General features: G+C 36.7%; 2 protein-coding genes across 2 annotated transcripts in view; one reads left to right on the top strand and one right to left on the bottom strand.

Moving 5' to 3' along the window:
• CENPP (centromere protein P) overlaps nt 1–24,648 on the bottom strand; it is a 112,883-nt gene that overhangs the window by 87,107 nt on the left and 1,128 nt on the right. Inside the window, exons 2-6 of the mRNA XM_021529201.3 lie at nt 24,381–24,529; nt 23,791–23,948; nt 23,346–23,434; nt 20,526–20,614; nt 15,509–15,605 (exon numbers count right to left, since the gene is read on the bottom strand). Of these exons, the coding sequence (XP_021384876.1) occupies nt 15,509–15,605; nt 20,526–20,614; nt 23,346–23,434; nt 23,791–23,948; nt 24,381–24,517 (570 nt within the window). The 5' untranslated portion in view covers nt 24,518–24,529. The remainder of the gene's footprint in view (nt 1–15,508; nt 15,606–20,525; nt 20,615–23,345; nt 23,435–23,790; nt 23,949–24,380; nt 24,530–24,648) is intronic.
• Nucleotides 1,110–11,965, top strand: OGN (osteoglycin). Its single transcript, XM_021529200.1, has 7 exons — nt 1,110–1,283; nt 1,911–2,161; nt 6,931–7,015; nt 9,016–9,174; nt 9,702–9,904; nt 10,472–10,567; nt 10,871–11,965. The coding sequence occupies exons 2-7, from the start codon at nt 1,994–1,996 to the stop codon at nt 11,039–11,041; spliced, it is 882 nt and encodes a 293-aa protein (XP_021384875.1). The 5' UTR covers nt 1,110–1,283; nt 1,911–1,993; the 3' UTR covers nt 11,042–11,965.

Genomic DNA, 24,648 nt, shown 5'->3' with positions numbered 1-24,648 from the left:
CCTCACATGTCCATTTTATCATCATGGTATTATCCTAGAGCAAGCTTCAAGTCCAAACTATCACACTGTTAAATCTGCATATGAACAAAGCTACAAACATTTTTATATAATCCAAATGAGTTCAGAAACTGGTGGTATTATAAACCCAAAAAGATTTTAGACAGCAACTGGCTGTAGTCATTCTTCAGATTTCCTACAGATATTTGGCTGCTAAACAAGGCAGCATTTAAAAGAAAACTTAACCAAAAGGTCCAGTTTATCATCAGCATTAATCTAGGAAAAAAAAAAAAAAGAAAAAAAGGTATAACAATAAAAGAGAAATGTAAATCTGGATATATTCCCACTAAATTTTATTGCTACATACTTTTTAAAGACTTGAGAAAGCTACTCTATAAACTTTCAAAGTGGGTCTGTCTCCCATTTGTGCTGACTGCCAAAAATTCATAATGAGGAAAAGGATGGGGGAGGAAGAAATGCATTACAAATCTAGAAAATTGCTGCTCATAGTTCAGATGGAAATTCTACACTTGGACAGTGCTCACTGAGTTATCTGTAAAACTGAATCAGAACTTTATTCAAAGAAAGTATTTTTTGTGAAATCCATTTTTCAATAAACTGTCTAATAAGTCAGTTAATGAAGGATTTAGACATTGATTGTCTGAATATCTCAACACAAACACAAGAAATTCCAAAAAATGTTTTTCCAGAAGTCCTCAGACTGAAAAGTTTCCATTTCATAGATAAGTAAAATTTCTCTAAACATGTAATAAAACATTTTACTATTCACAAAATGTGACTAATACAACGGACGTGTGTTTTGGCTCTACCTCTGTCTCAGAAAGCAGCTGCTTTGTCTCTAGGCTGAAGCATTTCACAAAATGGATAACACATGCATTATTAGAGACATCCAGTTTGCACAATTAATATTTGATTTACAGAAAGAGCCTTAGCAGATATAAAGAGCACATCATCACAAAGCAGAAAGCTGCCATTTTTACAAGGAGCACCAAAAGTAGGATGAGCTACACAGGCTTAGCATTTGCAAATGTTATGCAGAGTACAACCCCCTGCTCCAGGATATTACCTCTCACTCTGGGAGAGAATGCTGGCAAAGCATTTTTACCCCATGGAAAGCACTTCTCAGACTGTCAAACTTTAAGAGAGTATTCAGTTCAACAATTTGGATGTAATGCATAACTTGAACCTAAAATACACTGACAAAAGAGTAACTATAGATAAGGATATCAGGTTTTTCAGTGAAGAGCTTGGAATCTGCTAAAAAGGTAGGTGGACTTTTTTCCTAAAAGTAGATTAATTTAGAGCTTAAATAAAACTACAGTAAAGAGGAGAAAAATGCTGTGCAAAGATTTATTTTTAAAAATAGTACATGCATATTTGCAATGTTTCAAAGATCATGCTTTCAGCCTCTTCCAGTTTCCTACCTGAAAAGTGCCCAACCTGTATAATATTCTGAGGGTATTAAGTAATCTTCTCTTGTTTAGTTTCACATGTAAAGTAAAAGACAATGAGAGGCTTTTGTTATAGAATATTTAGATTTGAAAACTCTTATTTTGACAATAAAAATGCATTTGAAGCTCACATATTTTAATAACTTAATCTATATCTATACCAAATATTTAATAGCAACCAAATCATCTTGCTTTTAACAAAAAATAACAGACTGAGAAACAAACAAATGCAATTAAGAGAATATTTTCCTTATTTGTTATAAAATCTTTATTATTTCCCAGTTTCTTCTCATGTTAGGAATAGGCTTTATAAAGTTAGAGTCTAATTAAAGGATACCAAGAGTTAAAAGTTGTTCCATGTTCCTTATGTATTAGAAACTACTGCCAACAAGTACTCTAGGCTTTAAATATCGTTTTGACAGATTGCATTTTCATTTCCAGTCCCAAAGAAAGTGTTCTCCAGAGTCCAGGCACGAGCAGATCTTTCAGATCACTGAAAACCACGTACATCGTTCTGGGCAAGAATGGAGATTTTGCAGGCTACTTTTTTTTTGTTTGTGTTTGTACCTTTGGTTAATCCAGCACCACCTCTAAAGCAAGAATCACTCCAGTTTTATGAGTATGATACAGATGTTTCCATGAGAAGCCTCACCCAACAAGATTATGAAATGCAATCCAAGGATATAAGAAAGGTATTTTATTTCTATTTTCCTTTTAATATTCTTAACTAAAATAAGCATTATATGAAAAAGGTGCTATGTGCATGCATGCGAGTTTTATGGAAAAGTCCTAAAATAAGAGGGAAACATACGAGTTCAGACACAGGGAAAGCCACTCAAACTAAAACCACAAAAAAAAAAAAAAAAATTACTCTTGCTACAGTCTGAGTAAGCCACAGAAGGCAGGCTTGCACAAATAAGGCTAAAGCATAATTTTAACTCTGCTGTTCTTATGTGCCTGCAATCATAAGAGTTTCAAGAACCAGATATATTAATTATTAGCTCAACAGTTTTAACTATGTTGTATTAACTCAGTGAGTTTGCTTAAGAACAAGTGATTTTTTTTTTTAACTATCAAAGTAATAATTGGACCTCCCCCCCCCCCCCCTTTTTATTGAACATAATCTGCCAGTATAAATCACAGTTCCTCTTTTGACCTGCCAAATGATCAAGTCTCTTGCCTCAGTTTTTCAGAGATGGGTGGTTTAGGTTTTTTTACAGCTCAACAGTCCAGCAGCCCTGAACTTCTATAAAATGTCCAGTGCTGGAGGAGTCACTTATGCATTAACAATTTGAGGGGCTTAATAAAGAGAATATTTCCCCTACATCTCAGGGCACTCACTAGCATCTCCAAACAGAATGTTTTTGTTGGGTGCTCCACATTCCTGCCTCTGAATTTCAATACAACAGCAGAAGACACAAAGCCATGGGAGAATTAAGTGAAGCGCCACAACCTCAGCTGCCAGGGACAAACATCACACCCCCATTTAGACTCAACCAGTACACACCAATAGAGAAGAAGACACAACACTGCTCAGGAAGAAAAAACAGCAGCAATTGTCCCAAGAGTAGTTGCCAAGGAAAATACCACAGATCCCAACCAAATGGTAACAGCCCAGCATGAAAAGCTCAAGGAGGTCTTCATTAATATTAACTGTACTTGTTACAATAACTTAGCCTGATAACCAAGAAAAATAAACCAGCAAAAGATAGTAAGTAAAAAATTGCAGTCCAAATACAGAAAAATCCCTTTTGTATACCTTTTTACTATTTCCCAAATCTAATTAAATTACAGATCTCCACTGTTGATTAAAACAATCAACTACATATTTATAGCAAATAAATGTCTAAGGTATTTTTAAATCTGACATCTGCCACAGTGATGAAGTAACATGTTTTCATAAACCCATGAAAAAGAGACTATATAAATGACTCATAACTAATTGGCGACAATCCACTCAGAAGTAAGTCTATAAAAAAATACTAAACCTGTTAACTTTAACCAGCTAGGCACAGCATCAGATGACACTGATCAATAAGTTGCTTGCAGAAGATTGCTGCTGTTTCAGTAAAGGAACAAGGAGTATACCTACATGGAAATTATTCCAACAGATGTGCCACAGATAAATCAAAGCCCTCCTGACATTGCTATAAGATGGAGGTCTCCTGAAGGCCAACAGTTCTGCTTAGGATAATTCTAGGAATGTAGTCAGTCATTATTTCCATCAGATCAGGTCTCTATTGACATGTTTTCATTGCAAAATAATAAATGAGTTCCTTATGTGCAACAGCTTCGTTGATACAAGTGCCACTGTTCCCAGTTTACATCATGGGGTGCACAAACAGATCTCCCATTCATTTATTGCACCAATTTTACTCCCCAAATAGTCCAAGTGTTAACTGGAACTGAAATGCATGCCAAATGTTTCCTCAAGCATGCCCAGTCAGAAATCTGTCTTGCATATAAATTTAACTCCTTACTGTATGCTTGAACACACCATTAGACTTCTACTAAAAACATCAGAAGAAATTTATTACTATGATTATTTGAAACCACAGTCACACCAGTCTTGAATAAAATTTTAGCAATTTAAAGCACAAAACCTTAATTTCCACAAGAGAACAGAACCACTTAATTACATGCTGTCTCACATCTGGACTAACTAATTTTGTTGAATATAAACTACCAGACCTTTGTGTTATAAGATGAATAAATTATTTTGCAGAAATTTGAAGATGGTTAGAGTATTTAGATGTAAAGTGTTAATGCATCTGTGCAGTACAATGGAAGAGGCAGGTGGAATTTAATGATGATAATACCGTGATGATCAAACGTGAGTAGGCCAATATTCCTTCAGTGCATTCTTTACATATGCAAGTAATGAACTTGTGGTTATAATCCAAACAGTCTTCTGCTCTGATACTCCATAGTGAAGAATTTTTATGGCTGATAAGCAAATATTTTTTAATTTTAGGAATTTAATGGTATTCTGCAAATTACCAGTTTTAATTTTAATGACATTTCCCACTGTCAGAGATTAGCACTACATTGCATTCTGCTAAGAAGTTCCATCAAAGATTTGATGGCTTAAGTAGGAGATTGCTAGAAACCTTCACCTGGGACAGATAAGCTGTGCCAGCAAATGTTATTAATTGTCCCTCAGGAGCCAAACCAGCTGTAGCCATACAAGTCTACTTGTTCCATGAGCAGTCCACACACTCTACTGGCACAGATACCTCAAGCTCCACATCTTCATGTGCCTAATCAACCTATCTTTGTGAGACAACTTCTGCAGAAAGCTTCTGGGAGATTTGCTGTTTGCTGGAGTGTAGCTGGTAAACTGACACCCCCAGCTTCCCTCCACCCAGCATTCTGGCCAAACTGCTGCCAGAATCCTACTAAGAACCTTAAACTTCCTGAGTGAGAACCCAAAACCTTCACTAAGACAAACCAAGCTAGCCCAAACCAGAGCCAGAGCCTGGAGAGGCAGACACAGGGGAGAGCCAAGAGACAGATGAGTCACAGGCTAAAAAGGGGTCAAAATGACAGAGGCTGGCCAAGATATTTGTTTCTCAGGTTTTATGTCAAGGGGTTTGTTTTGCAGAATAAAAAAAATGCCCACAGTAAAGTATATGCAAGCAACTAAATATCAAATAAAACATAGTACCAGAAGGAGCTTGAAAGCTCTCACCTGCACACTGCACTTGCAGATGAACCACCTGTGTGCCTGAAGGAGGGGACAGTGGGGGGATTAAGAAAACTAAAAAGGGTTGTCAGCACTCCCAGTGTGCAAGCAGCTCTTCCACAGAGCACTCCTACCAGAGCTGATCCTTAAGTATGTTTAAAGCAAAACATCTTCCACATCTCATAAAGATCTTTCCTGCATGTGCTTCCAATAGCCACACAAACCAAAAAACATATTGGCTTGTTCTGTCCTACAAATATTCCCCATAAAAAACCCCCAAAAAACCCAAACAAATGATGCAAGCCAAAAACAACTACCACAGTCAAACTGATATCCCTTAATGTTACTGCATGCAAATCACAGTATAAGAAACTGTATCTATACTGTAAATACAGTAATAGGTAATTCTCAAAAATTCCTCCAGTATCCAGTGAAAACCTGACTGCTGTTCCTTGCATCACAAGAGGTCACAAGAACACCCTGCAGTTTTATAGGCTGGGGACAGTGTGGCTGGACAGTGCTCAGGCAGAAAGGGACCTGGGGGCACTGGTCAGCAGCTGGCTGAACACGAGCCAGCAGTGTGCCCTGGTGGCCAAGAAGGCCAATGGCTCCTGGCCTGTGTCAGGAAAGGTGTGGCCAGCAGGAGCAGGGAGGTCATTCTCCCCCTGCACTCAGCACTGGTGAGGCCACACCTCGTGTGCTGTGTCCAATTCTGGGCCCTCCGTTTGGGAAGGATGTTGAGACGCTCGAGCACATCCAGAGGAGGCAACGAGGCTGGAGAGGGGCTGGGAACACAAACTCTGTGAGGAACGACTGAGGGAGCTGGGGGTGTTTAGCCTGGAGAAAAGGAGACTCAGGGGTGGCCTTATCATTCTACAACTTCCTGAAAGTTGGCTGTCGTTATGTGGGGTCTCTTTCTGCAGGCAGCACTGACAGAACCAGAGGACACAGTCTTAGGCTGCGCCAAGGGAAATTTAGGTTGGATATTAGAAAAAGGTTTTTTACAGAATGGGTGATAAGGCAGTGGAGTCACCATCCCTGGATGTGTTTAAAAAAGATTGGATGTGGCACTCGGTGCCATGGTATAATTGAAGTGTTAGGGCTGGACTCAGTCTTGAAGGTCTCTTCCAACCTGGTGATTCTGTGTGAAGAGGTCCTTTCTGTAAGCAGTCCACACCTTAAAACAGACTAACATACAGATCATAGAAACAAATTACTCAATTTCAGCTAATACCTGCAAGGAATGTGTTTATAAACTAAGTTGTCCTGCAATTGAAAAGATGCAATGACTGTCTCCAGGAGGAATTCAGAATAACTTTAAATGCAAGGACATCTCAGTCATTTTACTGAGATTATTTGGGTACAACACAAAATACTACTCATACTCACAAGAATTCTATTGAGTTTTGCATTATATCCAAAATCTTGATCTTCAAAACTGTTTGCAAATACCCTCTACTTAGATACTCCTTCCCAACACCTAGACTATATTTTCTATTTCTATTTCATGTCTACTCTCCTTTCCTGAAGAACTTCAGTTTTCTAAGAAGTACTGGCAGCACCTTCCCTTCTTGCCTTTTAAAGTGAATAGTTCACATGTAAAAGTAACAACGCATCACATTAGTCAGCCAACCTATAAAAGCATTTTAAAAATTAAGTGCCATAGGTAGGTATATTGTAGGAAGCTCACTTTAAAAAATGTTATTTCAATTGTAATGCTCTGTGGCTTTTTGTCTGCAGTTTGTATTTTAAAACAACATTGTTTTTTTCACAAAGGATGGAACAAATGTTTCTCCTGACACTACCCTAATGCTGCAAAGAGATGACAGCCAACTCGATGTCCCACCAACAAAGGACACAAGTAAGTTAACTGACATGAATATTGCGATGTCCAAGATATCCAAAAGAATATATTTTACCATAGAAATCTAAAGTGCAAAGGATAACAGAATTATCCTTCTGTTAAGACTACAGAATTAATCTTTTAGTTTATTAATATCTTTCATATCACCCATGGAAAACCTTGTAACTTCTGATGGAGCAGGCTGAAAAATTTAAAGGATCCTCAGGGAAACTCTGAATACACAAAGCACAGCTTGTAAGCATCTCCACAGACTTGTCCAGTCATATTTGCCATTGAGATGTACCCAAGTTAAATAAGTTAGACAAGACAACAAAGAAAAACAAAATACATCCCCCAGTAAGTTCCACAGTTTAACCAAGTGATGATGAAACACTGTGTGCTTAAATTATTTCAACAGATTTATTTGAACATTTGGCTATTCTCAAAGTTTACATCTGATGATCAGAGAGGCCAATGTTTAAAATACATCAGGAACATTCTTCACTTGCCAAAGCTTCCTACAGGCTCTGGGTACATTTGTCCAGGTTTCTCCTAACAAGCCCCAGTGATCTCTGCACATGAAAATGACAAAGTTTTTCTGCCAAACAGAGCAGTGAGAAAAAGAGACACTTATTTTGTGTGTCTGTGATATAAACTTCCAAAAATAACCAATGATTCAGCAAGACCAGTGGACTGTCAATGTCTACCAAAGTGCTAATTCAAGGTTAATTATTGTCAAAAAGCACCTGTCAACAAGCCCCCATCCAAAGCTGAGCAAGTCTCCAAGATCATCAGAGCTTCTAGACAGACAAGCATAAAAACTATTGCCTTTTTAACAGTGACAACATTGTTTGACATTTTCCATTTCCTACACAAACATATGAAAACAAGGCACTAAAAAAAAAAAAAACCACCAAATAGGGCAGAACTCTGTAGCCTAAAAATTATGATATTCACAAAGCTAAACCTCAAAATCCTCATTTTATTCTCTGAAGTGCTGCTGTAAGAAAAAGAATTACTGTTACATGCTGGCTTCCCAGTATTGACCAGCTGCTTTTCTAACTCCTCACTGGTTGTACAGGGTCCTGTTTTGCTGTGTAGTGACAACTACTCCATGATTCGAATGACCCTGCTGTCTGCACTGCATTCACTGCAGGGTGGAAGCCAAGCAAAACTTTCAAAATATAGAAAACACAGCACAAGACACAGCAGTAGTGATGAAACAGGATTCAAAGCCACATTCATTATATGTATTTGAATATTGTTGGCAGAAAAGATTAGAGCAACACAGAGGTTACTGATACTTTGCTACTGGACTAGGACAAGCTAGAAAGGTCTCAAACTACATTACAAAAAGTTTCTCTCTCTACTTAAAACAACAGCTGTGAAAATCTAAGTATAAAACCCATAGAGATTATGCATAGGGCTCTGAGCGATCTGGTCTAGTGGAAGATGTCCCTGTCTGTGGCAAAGGGGTTGGAATGAGATAATCTTTAATGTCCCTTCCAACCTAAACCATATATGAAATATAAACATAATTGCTGGAGTTTTTAGCAAAAGGTTTAGACAAAATAGTGGCTAGGAATAACACAGGATATTGTGTGACCTGCCAGAAATACTCCAATGCACTTACAGTACCAAATACATGCACTGCCAGGTGTTTCTCCTTGTGGGTTTGGTTCCAGATGTGATATTTAATGTGGTCACAAACTTGCAGTTGTCACATCACCATACTCTTCGCCAACTACAGATTTAAACTGAATTCAAGTCGATTAATAGCATTTCACATGCTCAGGTAAGAACAGAGATCATACTCGGGGAAATCACACACAATAAAAAAACCAAAAAAACCCAAAACAGTTGAGAACATAAATCTTCTCAGAACTTGAGGCAAATAGAACTTTTTAAAAACCTAACAACAGGAAATCTTAAAAGACACTAGAGAAAACTCTATTTTGAGTAATCAAGCTTAAGTGAGTTGAGTATGCTGTAACTGTGTGCTCTGCCCTTGCTGGCAGACCTGCCCACGTGTTTGCTGTGCGTGTGCCTGAGCGGCTCCGTGTACTGCGAGGAGATCGACATCGAGGCCGTGCCCCCCCTGCCCAAGGAAACCGCTTATCTCTATGCTCGGTTCAACAAGATCAAAAGGATTGCAGCCTCGGACTTTGCCGACATTAGTAAGTGACACCCCAATTTCCATCTCTGCTTTAGAATACAAAATGGAAAGACACAATGGACACACATTTTGGACCCTGTAAACATCTTAATACTCCCAAAAAATCAGGCAAAAAGCAAATGGCTAAAAATAAAATTCAGTTCTGCATCCAAGCCAGTCTTAAATGACCAGGCATTATTTTTCCTACAAATACCCTAGGGACAGGTCTGCCAGCTATCTTACTCCACAGCATGGCAAATTCTTTGAATATCTGAAATTATGCTATCTCTAAGACCAAAAGAAGGATCTAGAGTATTTCTTTAAGATAAAAATAAGGATCCAGAGGTTTTGAGTATTTGCCTTTTTTAATTTTTCAATTTAAGACCAGGAAAAAAATCTAGATGTCAATTTTAATAGTATTTGCATTTGTAGATCACAATTTAGATGCTGCAGCCAACAGTATAACATTTAGCATATACAGCCATACACATTTCACATGCCATGTAATTATAAAGTTAATACTTAGATTTAAATTTCTTTTGTGTAAAGCTACCTTAAGAAGAATTGATTTTAGTGGAAATAGGATAGAAGAAATAGAAGATGGAGCCTTTTCAAAGCTTCTGCTGTTGGAAGAACTTTCTCTTGCTGAAAATCGACTTGTAAAACTTCCTGTTCTACCTCCCAAACTAACAACATTTAATGCAAATCAAAACAGAATCAAGAGCAGAGGAATCAAAGCAAATGCTTTCAAGGTAAGGAAAAACCCAATAATCTAGGTAATCAAAGTAACCAAAATTAGTAACCTAACTATTCAGTGAGCCACCAAATTCTGTGTTTTTTGTACTCTAAGAAACAAACTATGATGCAGCAGCTTTTGCTTTGCTTTTAAGGCACACTGGAATATCAGTCATTTGTGCACTCATTCCCTCATGTCCTCCATATAGAAAATAATTTTCTATTAAATCTCTCACCTGCTTGCTTTCTCTCTTAACATGTAAAGAAAAAATATTCAAAAATTGATGGCTCAATTAGAGTTCTGAGAACTTGAACAGAAATACTAATAAACAATATACATACAGTAATTTATAGTGGTCTCAGCTTTTATAACCAACATGACACTGAAATTTCCCAAACACAGAATGTCTGTTCTATGAATTTCTTGATATAATAGTATTCAACATTCACAGCAAAATAATGGCTTTTGTTACATCAGTTTACAGGCTATGTGATCAGAAAAAATTACTGACGTCTTGTAACAGGCATGAGTTCCTTAATCTCAAGTAATACGAACATCAGTAACCTCTCTTTCTGTTTAATAGAAGCTGACAAATTTGGCCTACCTCTACTTAGGACACAACGCACTGGAATCTGTCCCGCTGAACTTACCGGAGAGTCTGCGCATTCTTCACCTTCAGGTATTCCCAAAGGATTTCCTTAACGTTCTCTTAGGAAACACCCCAGAAGTTATACCTTCAATCAAACATGCTCTATTTGAAAACAGTTCCTGCTACAGTTTTCCACTGCACCTCTGAATAAAACAATTTACCATATCAATGCGTTCGGCCACAACCATCCAGATGTTCAGAGGCTGCTAATTCCCATGCAAGGATTTATTACTGGTTTCTGTACATCAGTGGTAGGAAATGGCAAAACGAAGCTCTAATCTTTTATGAACAATGCAGGTATGCACTTATTTATGAAAATGTTTTGGTTTGCAGTACAACAACATCACCACCATCACGGATGACACGTTCTGCAAGTCCAACAACACGCGCTACATCCGCACGCGGATGGACGAGATAAGGATGGAGGGCAACCCCATCGTCCTGGCCAAGCACGTCAACGCCTTCTCCTGCCTGAGGATGCTGCCCGTGGGAACGTACTACTAGCACTGCTCATGCCACCCCACATGCCAGAGCCAGGCATGCTAACAAGGATCACTCTGTTTACAAGTTCATATCCTCTCCCTTACTAATGCTCTTTTCTCTGCATACCCAGGACCTTCTGCTATGTTGCACCGTTCTCCTCTGAAATAACCATTTCAAACCAGTCACTTTAGTAGCTATGGTGTCCCTCATGCTTTCAGAATCTTTTCTGCTAATGAAAGTGTAAAAATATATATATGCACACACATTATCTCAACTTTTATTTCACCACATACTCTTTAGATAAAATCACACAAATCTGTTTCTTCTCATTCTTTACCAGCACTTAGAACAAACAGCACATTTTACTTTCAAATAAATGCAAGATTTTCTTTGAGCAAACCAAAGAGGAAAAATACTTCTGAATTCTAATCCCACTCTTTTAATCTGGAGTGAAATCTTTTCAGTTGACCTTCAGAAGTGTATTGGATGAAGATGCAGATGAAAAAAAGTTATGTTTAGAAACAGAACTTCTCAAAGCTTAAATTCATTAACATTTCCTTAAAAATTTGATTTGTGGTAAATGAAAATAACTCCTATTTAGGTTTAGTACACCAAGCAACATAGTTGCAACTTTGCAAAGATGTTTTAGATTTCCTTCTACTATTCTGCTTTGAAAATAACATGTTTTATTTTTACACAATGTATTTTTAAGTGAAATATATCTGTTTTGCTGTGCTGTTCTCACAAGAGCTGTTTTTGCAACCCCAGCTTCCTATTTTAAAACGGTCTACATACAGCATAACAGACTCAAATACCTTTGTTATTAACTAATGATGTAGAGCAAGCCTTGGTTCCACAGCTTCTCCTGACACGAAATGTGACAATATAGTTAGGAGCAAAGCTGAATTCATGTGTTTACCTTTAAATAAAGTATGATTTCATCTAGATGTCAGACCAAAAAAAGAATCACCCTTCTACAACAATACTGTTGATCATTAGGGAAAAATCAAATCAGACTTTGAAATTACAAAGAAAAGTTGATTCCATCATTAATCTGAAATCAGACGTAACTTCAAGCATTTCACTCAACTACTTGAACCTCTGCAGCATATTAAAAACAGAAATTGCCATGTGCAGGCCTCGACACTCAGTTCTCTAAAACTGGCCATCACTGATAAGGATGCCTGAGGATGCTGCCTCACAATGTTTTTAATTCCACAACTGCACATTTCTGACATCCAGTTTCTCCAATACCTCCCACAGGTGTAAAGCCTCCAGACAAATGAATGCCAAAGGTGTGCTAGTTACTATTGCCACACCCACTTTGTACTAATTTTGAAGCTAGTATAGATTCCTAATTAGTAGAAACAGTTAAGCATCAAATGCATGATGATGTATCCCTACATCTAAAACATTGATTTTACAAGATTTTTTGTGTTAGTTTTATTTATCTTATTTAGCTAAGCCTTGATTCTGAACACATATTTTTGCCCTGAACCTGTTACCCAAGAAAAACAGCAACCCCCAATATTTTCCATTTTAAGTTATTTAGTGTAGCAAGAAGGAAATTACATTGTCTTAATTGAGAACTAAAACCAAGTCCAGCAGCAATACTTGGTTTTCATTTTTCCACATAAATAATAAAACTTTGATGTTCCCAGGTTTTTAGCAAAATGTAAAAAACAATTTCAAAGCATGTAAAAATACATTCCAATGTCAAGCCAAATTTCTATTTGGAAAAAATTAAACCCATCAATTCTTTCATGTCTCCTGTGATAAATGCCTAAGATGGAAAAACACAGCTGTAAGTGTAATAATGTTACATAAGCAGCAGCCTCTGATCTTATTCTCATCACAAATCATTGCTACTAAAACTATTTTCAGTAACTCACCAATAAATAAATAAATACTAGTAAATATCATAAAAAATGTGTACACACAAACAAATGTGTATTTTTTGTAATATATACACACATGAAAACATTCTAAAACCTACCACCACATGATTAATTTTACATTAAAATGTTGTATATATTTTTGAAACATATTAATTATCATCAGTAACGCTAATTAATGCTCTTAACACTTTGTGAGCAAACCAAAGTAGACAAGTGGTACCTTCTGAATGTCTTATGCAGGCACCAAGTTCTCTAATGTGTTTTACTTTACTTTCCCCATTCACAGCAAGTTAATCAAAACATGAAGTGAGAAAGGCTTCAGTAGGGAAGATTTCCACCTCCTATTTCTGTGACCAGTACTAGTATCAAGCTGAATGTAAACCATTTTATTTTTTTCCTATCATTCTTTTCTGTTCTGTATTTCCAATAAAACTTGAATTTTTGTTCTTGTTTATTAGTATCAGCTTCAACAACCTGCTCTTCCAGCCATGCCAACAGTTTCAGTTCTTCAGCCTCACAGCAGATTAAGGCTAGAAGGTTATTTGTAGATGCAAATCCATTTTACAGGCATATTTATTATGACAAATATAGAATACAGAATACTTAGTGAACACTCCACTTGCTCCTTCAAAACCTATTTTGAATCGACCTTGAATTGCCATTAATCTCAAAACATTCAATATTACTTCAAGTACTCATCCACTTCTACATTATCCCTTTCTTCTCAAGTACCAAAAGAGAGAAAAAAAAAACCAACAAACTTCCTTTGGTGTTTTTACAACACACTCAGGAAAGTATCAGTAACTATTTCTACATAGAAGCCTTGGCAATTTTCTTTAAAAAAAAAAAAACCAAAACAGATTAATAGAAAAGCTATAAACCCAAGACTCCCCCCCAACACTTTTCTCTCCGAAACAGGGGATTTTAGAGAGCAGGTACGAGGGAAAAAATAAATACAAAGATTACAGACTAATTTTAATGTGTAAGTTTGAGTATTTACAGGATTGACTCTTGAGTTGGTTTTATGCATATATTAACAACATACATCTAATTGCTTTCCCACAAATTACTAAAACATTAAATTACAAATATACATTCTCCTTGGCAATCTAGTTATTTGAATTGTCAGATTTGATCTTTCAACCCTTTTATTAATTCTCTTACCTGAGAAAGTTTTCAGTTTCAAGATTAAATGATTAGCAATGCTAACGAAAATAAGAAGGTCTAAAATACTCTTCATAAGCACACAGTCAGTCATATTTGGTAAAAATTCTCCCAAATTGGTTTGTCTTCAACCATGGAAATAAAGCTACCTTTAGAAAGAACATCTGTAGTACTGTCAAACTTGTAATGTCTTCAATGAATTATCTTCACACATCTTTTAGCAATTAGTAGATAATTTCATTGTTTATACTCAAAATCTGAACAAATACTTTTAAAAACTGCTTATATAACAATAATCAGAAAATTGTCTCCAAAACTCTTTCGTGTTTTTTTTTTATTATATTTTAAAATGAGAAATATTTACAACAGTTCACCAAATCACTGTCCCAGAAACCACAATGACTGGTGATCTAAGGATCAGAAAGCATCAAGGGAGGCTGGAAATAACAACTTCAGAGCCCTAAAGCTCTTGGTGCTCTACTTTTTCTATGGGGGGGATTAGAGAAAAGCCCTTAGACAAAAGCCAGCAGGATTAGGCAATGCCAGTTCATTGCTCACCTGAGGACTGGATTTTATTTTTAGTGCTATCAGAAAATAGAACACTTTTTATGTTTTCTGGTTGATTGGATAATATAAATTTATTAATTTGGCACAGAACTCAGAGGCCTAAAAGACTGAAAAAATAGGAAATGTTGCAGTTTGCACTTGATACTACAGCTGAAAAGTAAAGATGGTGTTGAGTTTAATGACAGTAAATACTTGAGGTACATAAAACTCAGCCCAGAAACCACAAACAATTAAGCAGCTAAACATCCTTCTCTAACATAAAGCATCATGTAAGATGTTTTGTGCCTGTAAGACTGTAGTATTTTTACTCCAAGGATTAGTTGTTGATCTTAAAGCCAGCACAAAGTCAAAACAAACAAGCCAAATACTGGTAATTTAAAACGAAGCTCAAATACTGTGTTTCAGTTAGGAGGGAGCAACACTATTTCTCACACAAGTAGAACACTCCAGAACTGAAAGTGCTGTCATCCAAACACATTCTGACACATCTTCAAGAGAAACACATCTAATCCTTCAAAACCAACATTTATATGCCAAAGACTACAAGTGTTATTTTCTTTTAATTTCTTCTTTTTCTTTTTTAAATCAAAATAAAATATAATACCAAAGCAAACTGTCTTACTTCTTCACAGAAAGGCAGTCTTATTTTCTTTCACCCAAGAGGAGCACAGCAATTGCTGCTCAATTGCCCCTTGAACACAGCACAAATTTTTATCTCATATTCTCTTCACCTCCACATACAAAACTAAGATCCTATATTCTGCTAAAGACAGCCAGTTTCACTTCCAATGCTTTGTCTTACTAACCTCCTTAAACAATAAATATTGTACTAATAAAAAAAAGGCTTGATAGACACTACCTTGAAATGCAGGAAGGTGTGTTTACGATGTTCATACCACTCAGCATAGGTTGAAATGCTTCTGAAAAATGTTAGAAGATCTCCACGTTCTTCAGTGCTATAAATCAAAAATATATTGTTTAACCCACTCATAATCAGATGTATCAATATGATCGCCTAAATTCACACTTAAAAAAATTTATTAGTATTGTTTGAATATGAAGTAGAAATCACCCAAAATAAGAATTGCAAAGCTGAAAAAAGCTGTAATGATTGAAAAAGAGGTTGAAGCACACATTCCTAAACCAGTTTTCTTGTGTTTGTTCCTACATTTTACACATAAGACTAAGTAGACACCTGGAAAGTCTTAGTTTGATTTTATTCTTGCTCAACTTATTTTCTAAATAAATTCTAAGATGTTGCATAGTAAAACCTAAACCTACAAAATGGTAAGATTTCCAAATTGCATCACTAACCTTCAAATATTCCCAAAATCTGTCTTCACCAACTAACTCTGCATGACATGTTACCTGCCTCTGCCCACATGACATTCAGCTTCTCAAGATTAACCTTGAGCTTCACTAGGAAAGGAGGCTGATGACACAGGGTATCTAAAGCCAGACTTTTGTCAGACTGCTAAATCTTGATGCGATCTTGTTTTCAGAGCAGAGGGGCTCCAGCTCTTTGAACATCTTCCTCACTCTCCTCTGGACCTGCTCTAACAGGTCCATGTTCCTTCTTATGCTGGGGAGAGAGTGGGAGGGAAAGATAGATATGTTTCTTTTTTGAATTTCTAGTAAGAATCAAGATAGAGAAAGTAAAAGAGACAATATAAGGTGACAAACTGTCAGGCAGCAAAAAAACACACATGCAGGGCTGTTGGGGAAAAATAGAGAAAGAAAGCTCATAAAGGGTGTGCAATTTTTACTAAACAAATGCAACCAGAATGCAAAAGATGCAAAACTCCACAAAAACCACATGTCAGAATACCTGAAGTAACATGATTATTTAAACATAAGGGTGAAAAGCTTCATGTCATTGTTGATATGAAGCTACAGACTATTAGCCATGATCAAAACACACCTGGCAAGCACTGTTTTGGAAGCACAAATATTTATTTTGGCTACTAATATAGGATTTTACAAGTTATAAAACCTGACTGAGGAAGATATCTGAAATCTGAGAATATTTCAGGAAGTTACAGTATTTAAATTCTAATGTAAATCTGACTTCTAAAATCCTTTCTGAGATTAGCTATTCTTTTTGGATTTTCAGAACAGCTAAGAGCAAACTTTAGGCATTCACAGAATGGCTGCAACAGTAGATTACCAAGTCAGTTCCACCTTCCTAGGGAGAACTGTTCTTTCAATTCTGCTCTTTTTAATACACAGGAACAGCAAACCTTAACCAGTTGCACAAAGAAACTGGAAAAAAAAATACATTAAGGTCATTCAGATATTGAAAATGTGAAAGAAAAGCCAAACAATTTTTATCCCAGCCTGGAAAGAACAGCATCATTAAAAGAAGTTACCACAGTAGTCACAGCTGCCAACAAAGTCAGGCCAAGATGAAAAAAACACTGGCAGCAATGGGAAAAGTGAGTCTTTGGAAGGACACAGACATTGATTTACAATAACCACAACTCTGAATTGCACATGTCAAAGCCTACACATTCTATAGCAACTTGGTAACAACTGCCCACATCCATGCCTGGAGAACAGATTCCACACAAACTGCATTGGGCTTTTGCAATCTCCACTCGTGGAACAGGACAAAGCTTTGTTACAGAACTACACACTTAAAATTCTTTTTGAAGAACTTGGCAATTTTTATAAAATCCACGTTTATGCTATTTAAAATACTATCACAAACACTGTGACCTTGTTTTAGCATGGTTTTTAGTTTTATTTTTTGCCTCAAAATCATTTTTATGTGATGCAGCAGACAAAAATTTTCAAGGCTGGATCATCAACAGAAAGAAAAAGTTTTGTGTAGAAGTTCAGAGAAACAATTTCAAATGCACTAGGTAGTCAACCAATATATCTGAGGATGTACTTTTCTCACTGAACTCAGCATTTAGAAAGGGGGAATCTGTTGACCAAAGAAATTGTATGTAAATCCATATTGGCAAAAACTAAGAGACTGCATAAGAGCACCAGTTCAGTGAACTCTCACCATACACACACAAATTCCTAATTAGCCCAAATAAACCTAATTCCTCCTGCTGAAGTCAACTACACCACATGCTAAAATACCAAGGAAACATGGTATAAAATAACAAAGTAGTAAGAGAGTAGATGGTAAAATTAAAGTCTTTATTTTAATTTGAAAGAATTTAGCATTACAAAAATCCACTTGGAGCAGAAAACATCTGTCTCCAATGCCAACATCCGTGTTACAGAGAAGTCATCCAAAACCAGCTAAAAGGATACTCAGGCAGAGAGTAACTGGTTAGTCTCTCAGGTTAAAATCATGGGCTCTTCAAATACCCTTTCACTTTCACAAAATATCAACACAGAAGTAGATGAGAAATTTAGCTGTTGTTAAAAGTACCTAAGCCTCCTTTAATGTGTTCCTTTATGTATTTTAAAGGAGAAAATACTTTTTAACTCACTGCAGAATGCAAGGCTTCTTACATTAGCATAGAAAACCAAGGCACGACTCAAAGCTGGAGATAGAATTCCTACTTCCCTTCATTTGCAATAGACTTTGTTCATGCAGCATTTAATATAATGCATATTTCCTAAATCCTGCACTCTGACTTACAGATTCTAACTAGTTAGTAAAAAGTAAGAGCAATTTTCATGCTGCTTAAAATCTCTATTTGCCTAAGTAACCCAGGCAAAGGTGAACTCCTCCAACAATTAATGGGGTGTCAAGTCAAAAAAAAGGAAAAAGGACTGCCAACAGTTTTTTAGATGTGATTCTCAACACTAGTAAAGTAGTAAGTAGTCCAAAGGGGACACAAGTGAAATCCAGAAAAGACAACTAAATATTGTGATTCCATTTGCATACATCTGTTACTGTCACAAAATAATTAAGAAATTATATAAAAATATATCCACTTTTAAAAAATGTACAATTCTTATTCAGAGATTTGTAATTTATAAATTGCAGCAGTACCTGCAGACTGCTGAATTTTGCTTTATTGAAAAAGATATTGCTCAAGTGTTTCAGCATTCCCCTATTTTCTTCCAAAGCAAGAACTGAATGCCAGATTTTTAACTCTGCTGCTCTTAAAGACAATTTTCTGACATGTATTATAAAAAAAATGAAGCAAAAAAAAATTTAGAAAACTGGGGAGTAAAAAAAAAAATCAGGAAACAAAAACATAATGGGAGACAAAACAGAACAAAACTAGACAAAGGATTAGGCAAGACTGGTCCAAGGAAGCAAAAGAAGAAAACAAACTGATAGGGAGGCTAAAATGAACAAAACAGCAGGAGACCAGATTCAGCTGGTCAGGAATGGAGGGAAAAGAAGGGAAGAGGTAGGAATTTTAGGAGCAGACTAAAGAACAAAGGGCTAGTTGGGAAAAGTCTGAAATTGGACATGAGGGGATTACAACTTGGAAAAAGAAATGAGGAGTAGCCCAACAAGGGGATTGGGCAAACAGGCCCTGAAGGGAGGTCACAGACTCAATGGAACAGTGAGGGGGCTCTCAAACAGGCACCAGAGCATCAGCCATGGACTCACTGCCTCACACAGGCAGCACACACTGTAGCCAGGACAAGGTATACAGGAAAACTGAAATTTGAAGGTGTTATGGGGGACAAGTTTGGGCTGTTCCCCACCCCCAAAAGTATTTTTCAGCCTACTGACCACACTGATCCTATTGGCCATGTGGCTGCAAGGGTATCTACAGACACAAGGCCAACAGGCAGCATGTGCAAAGGGAGGCTCAAGAGAAGGCACTGCCTGCTTTGTTGACATCTTCTATCATCATGAAAACTTGTGCTTATTTATGAATACTGGCACAAGGTGAAAAAGGAGAAGACACAGGGACAAGACAGCAGTACTCCAGCCAGGACAAAATAAAGTCTGCCACTACTTCAACACATTCCTTTCCAGTGTTTCAGTAAGTTCCAATACACTTCTGCTGTCATAAAATAGTCATGAATAAAACAGGGCAATTTCCTTTTCTAAATCCCATTTCTTGAGAGTAGTCAACTGTTCTTCCCAGTTTCACCACAAGCTTTAGTAGATTTATATGGAAATTTCAAAGCCTTTAAGTAAAATAATCAGTTCTCAGTAGAGACTACTGAAGACTGAGGTAACTCAATAGACCTCTCTCTTCACCCATCTGTTGGCCCTTTCCCTCCCTCCCCCACCTAAAAAAAATAGAAAATAATTAAATCAATGACTCAGTGATAATGGATTTGCTCTCAGAACAGCTTGCTAGCAGAATTCAGTGGAATACTGAAGATAAATAATTTGATCATTTGCTTATCATGTTTTCACAAGAAGCTGTCATACTCCAGAAAATAATTAAAAACAGCATTCATTCATACATTTAAGTTTTAGTATGTTAATTTTCTTACGTCATTGCACAAATACACTATTCCATGTTTTTAAATTATATTTTTTTAGGATATCAGTGAAATAAATCCTGTTGCCAATAAGAAAAATGGAATTGAGAGCTGACAATCAGAAACAGGCAAATACTGGAAAGGGGTTCTGGATGTGCACTTTAGGCATTACTCACACTGCAACTCACATCCACATATGAGGAATAATTATATTAATTGAGATGTAATAGCTGAGGTTGTCTTGTTACTTTTCTCTTCAAGCAGCTAAAACACAGTATAATCCAATAATGTTTAACATGAATTTGTAATGGTCCCTTCAGATCTTAAAAATCACATGCTTTTCATCTTCTCTCCAAGATACAGATAAGGGATAGGAAGTGTTTAGGCTGGGCTAAAGACACATCACATAAAGACACTGGCTGCCAGCAATTTACATGAAAACTCAATACTGCATTTAGTATCCCATATCCCACACAATAACTTGCCTTGAGCAAATAATCCCATCTTACCGTGACAGAAACTTGCTCACATTTGAATCTTCTGTGGATTCCATTATAATACTGAGATCACTAACAACAGCAGACACTTCCTCATTGTTCTAGATTGAACAAGTAACAGCAAAATATTTTAGAAATTGCTCTGGCGAGGAAATAAATGTGTCTATTTGCATATAAAAATATAGAAAAAAGTAGATATAAAGGCTGCTAACTACTATAATCCTTAAAATAGTATTTTTAAAACTACAGTTTAAGTGTGTGAACAGTTTCTTTAATTTCAAGAGTAGCACTATTATCCACACAAGGCTTTTAGAATAACACCTGAATTTGTCAGCATAGAATACATATGTATATAAAGAAATGTTCATTACTTCTTCTCGCATCTATCCCACTTCTGGAGGATTCTTCTCGTATTCCAACATGACCTTGAGCTGCCACATATACCAGAAAATTCACATGTAAGGTTTTATCTGTTAGGTTTGGGCTGTTTTTTAAATTTTAAACCCTACAGTTTTGTCTCAAAATATTGTCTTTTTTACAATTGCTGTTACTTAGAAATGCGTGGGATAATAAAATTATTCTAAAGGAATTAATAAGCTGTTAAAGAATGAGAAAAGGTGGTCAGAGTAGAAATGAAGCCACAAAACAAGTTAATTTGGTTTTCTATGCATTCTTGAACACACCAAAGTAATGGATTAGGTAACATTGAATGAAAAAGCTTAAAATCATGGTTTGAAGACCACAGGAAATGCCTCACTTTAAACTTCTCGTACCAAGTCACTACAAGCAAATGGGAATGGCGAGCGAGGACTACACACATCACAGCAGTCCCTGTACTGCTTGGACAGAAGCCCTGCTAACACTGCCATCACTGAAGATGGGAAAAGCAAAGCAAGGCACTACAGAGATTAGTGGATGTGCTACATACCACCAGGAAAAATCATTTTAGGTTTAAAGCACAAGGTCCAACAGGGCAATGGAGTTGTGGAGAAGCTGCCAGCAGTCACAAGCTAACGTGCCACCTTCTGAAGGGACTGGTTTGCCAAAGTGGGGGTTATTAACATGCTAAAATGCCATTGTGGTGACAAATAAGATTTAAAAAGAAAGCTCTGGGCAAGAAAGAAACTTTTAAATTATTGCTTTCCCAAAAGGCTTAGACTTATTTGGCTGATTTTCAAGCTCACATTCTCTCCTAATACTTAATACTATGGAGCTGAATTAACTCTATTGTGACTTCACTACTAGAATAAATAGCTACAGTTAACAGTGTGAAAAAACTATTCCTGATCTTCTGCTGCATACCAACAGACCTGTTATCTGCTGGGCACTTCCCAAAACCAGCATTTACTCCTCAGGACAGGTGAAACTGGTTATAACTATACTACCTTGTCCATGTTAATGTCAGGACAGGTTATTTTGAGTATGATGTACTCCTAGCAAACAAAAAAAAAAATCATGCAGAAATCAGCTCAAAATTATATTCTTACAGCTAAAGTGAGGGTTTTTAAGTTTATATACACCGGGTATTCCCTATCTTATCAGTATTCAAAGTAGCCCAAATTTTAGACATTAGGCAGCCAAGTGCTGCCGCTCAGTGGTGCAATGGCTTTAAGCACCAATACCATCGGCAGTAAATTTAACACCCAGTATCCCCTCTGAGCCCCACTGACACCAAAAGATATCATCATGCTGCAGGAGACACAGCTGAGAAACATTCTAAGTGCAGTTTTATATAAGCAAGTGTAAAGAGGCAACATGAAGACCACAAGTTTTAAGTCACAAATGGACTTCAGAGGTTGCTCATTCAGCTGAACTCTTGCAGTTTCAAAGGATAAAATCCATGTGTGGCTACCTAAATATTCAATTCCCAAAATAATACTATGGCTTTTCTAAAGAATAGGAATGGCAGGATAGAATAGAATAGGAATGAATGAATCTTTATTGTTCACTCTCAGTCCCATCTCATTAAAAAAAAAAAACAAACAACTTTAAAGCTGAGCTGAAAAATCAAGTTTTTGTGATGTTAGAAATACCATTACAAAGTACAACGGTGTTAGAAAAATACTATTGCAAACTGGGGTATAAGCTGTTTTCCTTTGCTTAGCATTGTGAATTCTGTGCTAAGAATACAGTCTTATGAAAGAGCTCCCTCCCAGAAAACCTGCAATCATTGGTGTAACTTGTGGCAGTGCTGCAATGACTACTCACATTAACCAAGCCTACACAAATATAACCAAAGGGAAAAAAAAACAAAAAAACCAAACCCAAACCAACAAAGAGAGCTGCTGAAGTTTGTAGTGTTTTGGCTTTTCTTCAGTTTCTTCAGAGAGGTAACATTTGACATCTTCCAATTTCCAGAATAAGATATGTGACTACAGAATGTGCTGTGTGGGATGAAAGCTGTGCTGGGCCAGGGTGAGGCCCCAGCAGGCACCTGGCAGAGCTGAAGGACACCAAGTGCACCCAGGGCTTTACCTGAGTGTCAGTCTGCAAGAGCATCCTGCAGGGAGCAACTTTTGGGAAGGAAAGGTGATAAAGACCTGGCAGTACTGGGTTAACAGCTGGATTTAATCTTGAAGGTTTTTTCCAACATAAATAATTCTGTGGTAACCATTTTGTGGCTGATCACTAAACCAAACCTTCTATCTACTAGCAACTATCTTCCTCAGATGCACATGGAATTCCTATGTCCAGATGTTAAAGAGCCAAAAGAACACACAAAAACTTAGATTAAACAGTTGAAGGTTTCAGCTGGAAAAGGAAGCAGTGACACTTGTCATGAAGTTTTGCTTGGTAGTGGGACTTTTTAATAAAGCATACATAGAACTTTACCTCCATTTCAAGAAGCTGAAATTCCAGTTGAAAAGACAGGGAGTGACACTTCCCTGATAATCTATGCTTCTGCAGCATCCCGTTTTGAGCTGTTATAAAATCAAGTTAACAAAATAATCAATTACACTTCTATTCAATAACTACTGCATTTCTTCCCTTAGTCATATTTAAAGTACCAACTGTCACCATTCCTCATGTAAAGAAGTTTAACATGCTAAAAAACACCAACAACTAACTCCACTTTCCCAAGCACTTTCCAAAGCACAACAGTAGTCTGTCACTTTCCCATGAAAGAAAGGATAATATTTATATAGAAATTGTTTTGTCAATGAACCAAACCTTATTGTATTTCAAGTAATTGTCTTTCTGCTAACAGTGAATTAGAACAGAGGTTTGCAGATGATCTGCAATCAGAATGCTCAGTAAAGGGCACAAAACTGCTTACTTTTTTCCACTGTTTTCTTGGAATGACTAGTGAAATTAAACCCAGTTAATTCTATTAAAAATGAGAGATCTGCTTCTAGACTTTCAAGCTGAGCTTTCAGGTTGGATAGAGATGCATGTCCCTTGGTTTCTCCTTGAGTTTCTCTTTGGAATGAGTTTCTAAAACAGAAAAAAAAAAAAAATCAAAAGGGCAAAATACCCAGACATAACATGTCAGTACAGCAATATCATTAAATAAAAGGCATTGGTAATGGGATGTGATGGATTTCAGACCCAAATCAGTTTCTGAAGGGTCAAGTTTCAGTTGGATCACATTGTTGGAAACAGTGAACTATTCTGACTTACATGAATGAACTCATTCCATTCACTGTCAGGCAGACACAGTTTTTATTCCAAGGCTGGAGGAGCAAGCGGCCATTTTGAGAAATGTGCAAAAACAGGCAAGAAAAGGGAGGTAAGATGCCTTTACTTATCCACAGAGTTTACATTTACTAACATAAGGAAAGTCCCAACACAGAGTCAAAAGCTTATCCCAAACAATTTTGACAAAGAAATTCTATTAATCTAAGAAAAGAAAAAAAAAAGGCATACATTGACTTCAGTATCTCCTCATCAGAAAAGAAGGTGGATTCTTGTTGCATATCTTCATACTTTTCTGTCAACAGCCTAATTTCTTCTTCCAGTGCCTGAATTTCATCTTCATAAGCTTGAAAAATGCCCTCGTCCATTTCTCAGAATCACTGCATAAAACAAAACAAGGATTTTTCTCAGGAACAAGCAAGGAATAAATTCTTTAAAAACACAAATATAACATTAGGCAATTGTTTCAAGATACAGAGAACTGCACAGCCTCCAGAAA

This window comes from Lonchura striata, chromosome 12, assembly GCF_046129695.1.
Source record: "Lonchura striata isolate bLonStr1 chromosome 12, bLonStr1.mat, whole genome shotgun sequence".
Classification (NCBI taxonomy): Eukaryota; Metazoa; Chordata; class Aves; order Passeriformes; family Estrildidae; genus Lonchura; species Lonchura striata.
The sequence above is the reverse complement of the archived record's forward strand: the minus strand, read 5'-3'. Positions and strand labels throughout refer to the sequence as shown.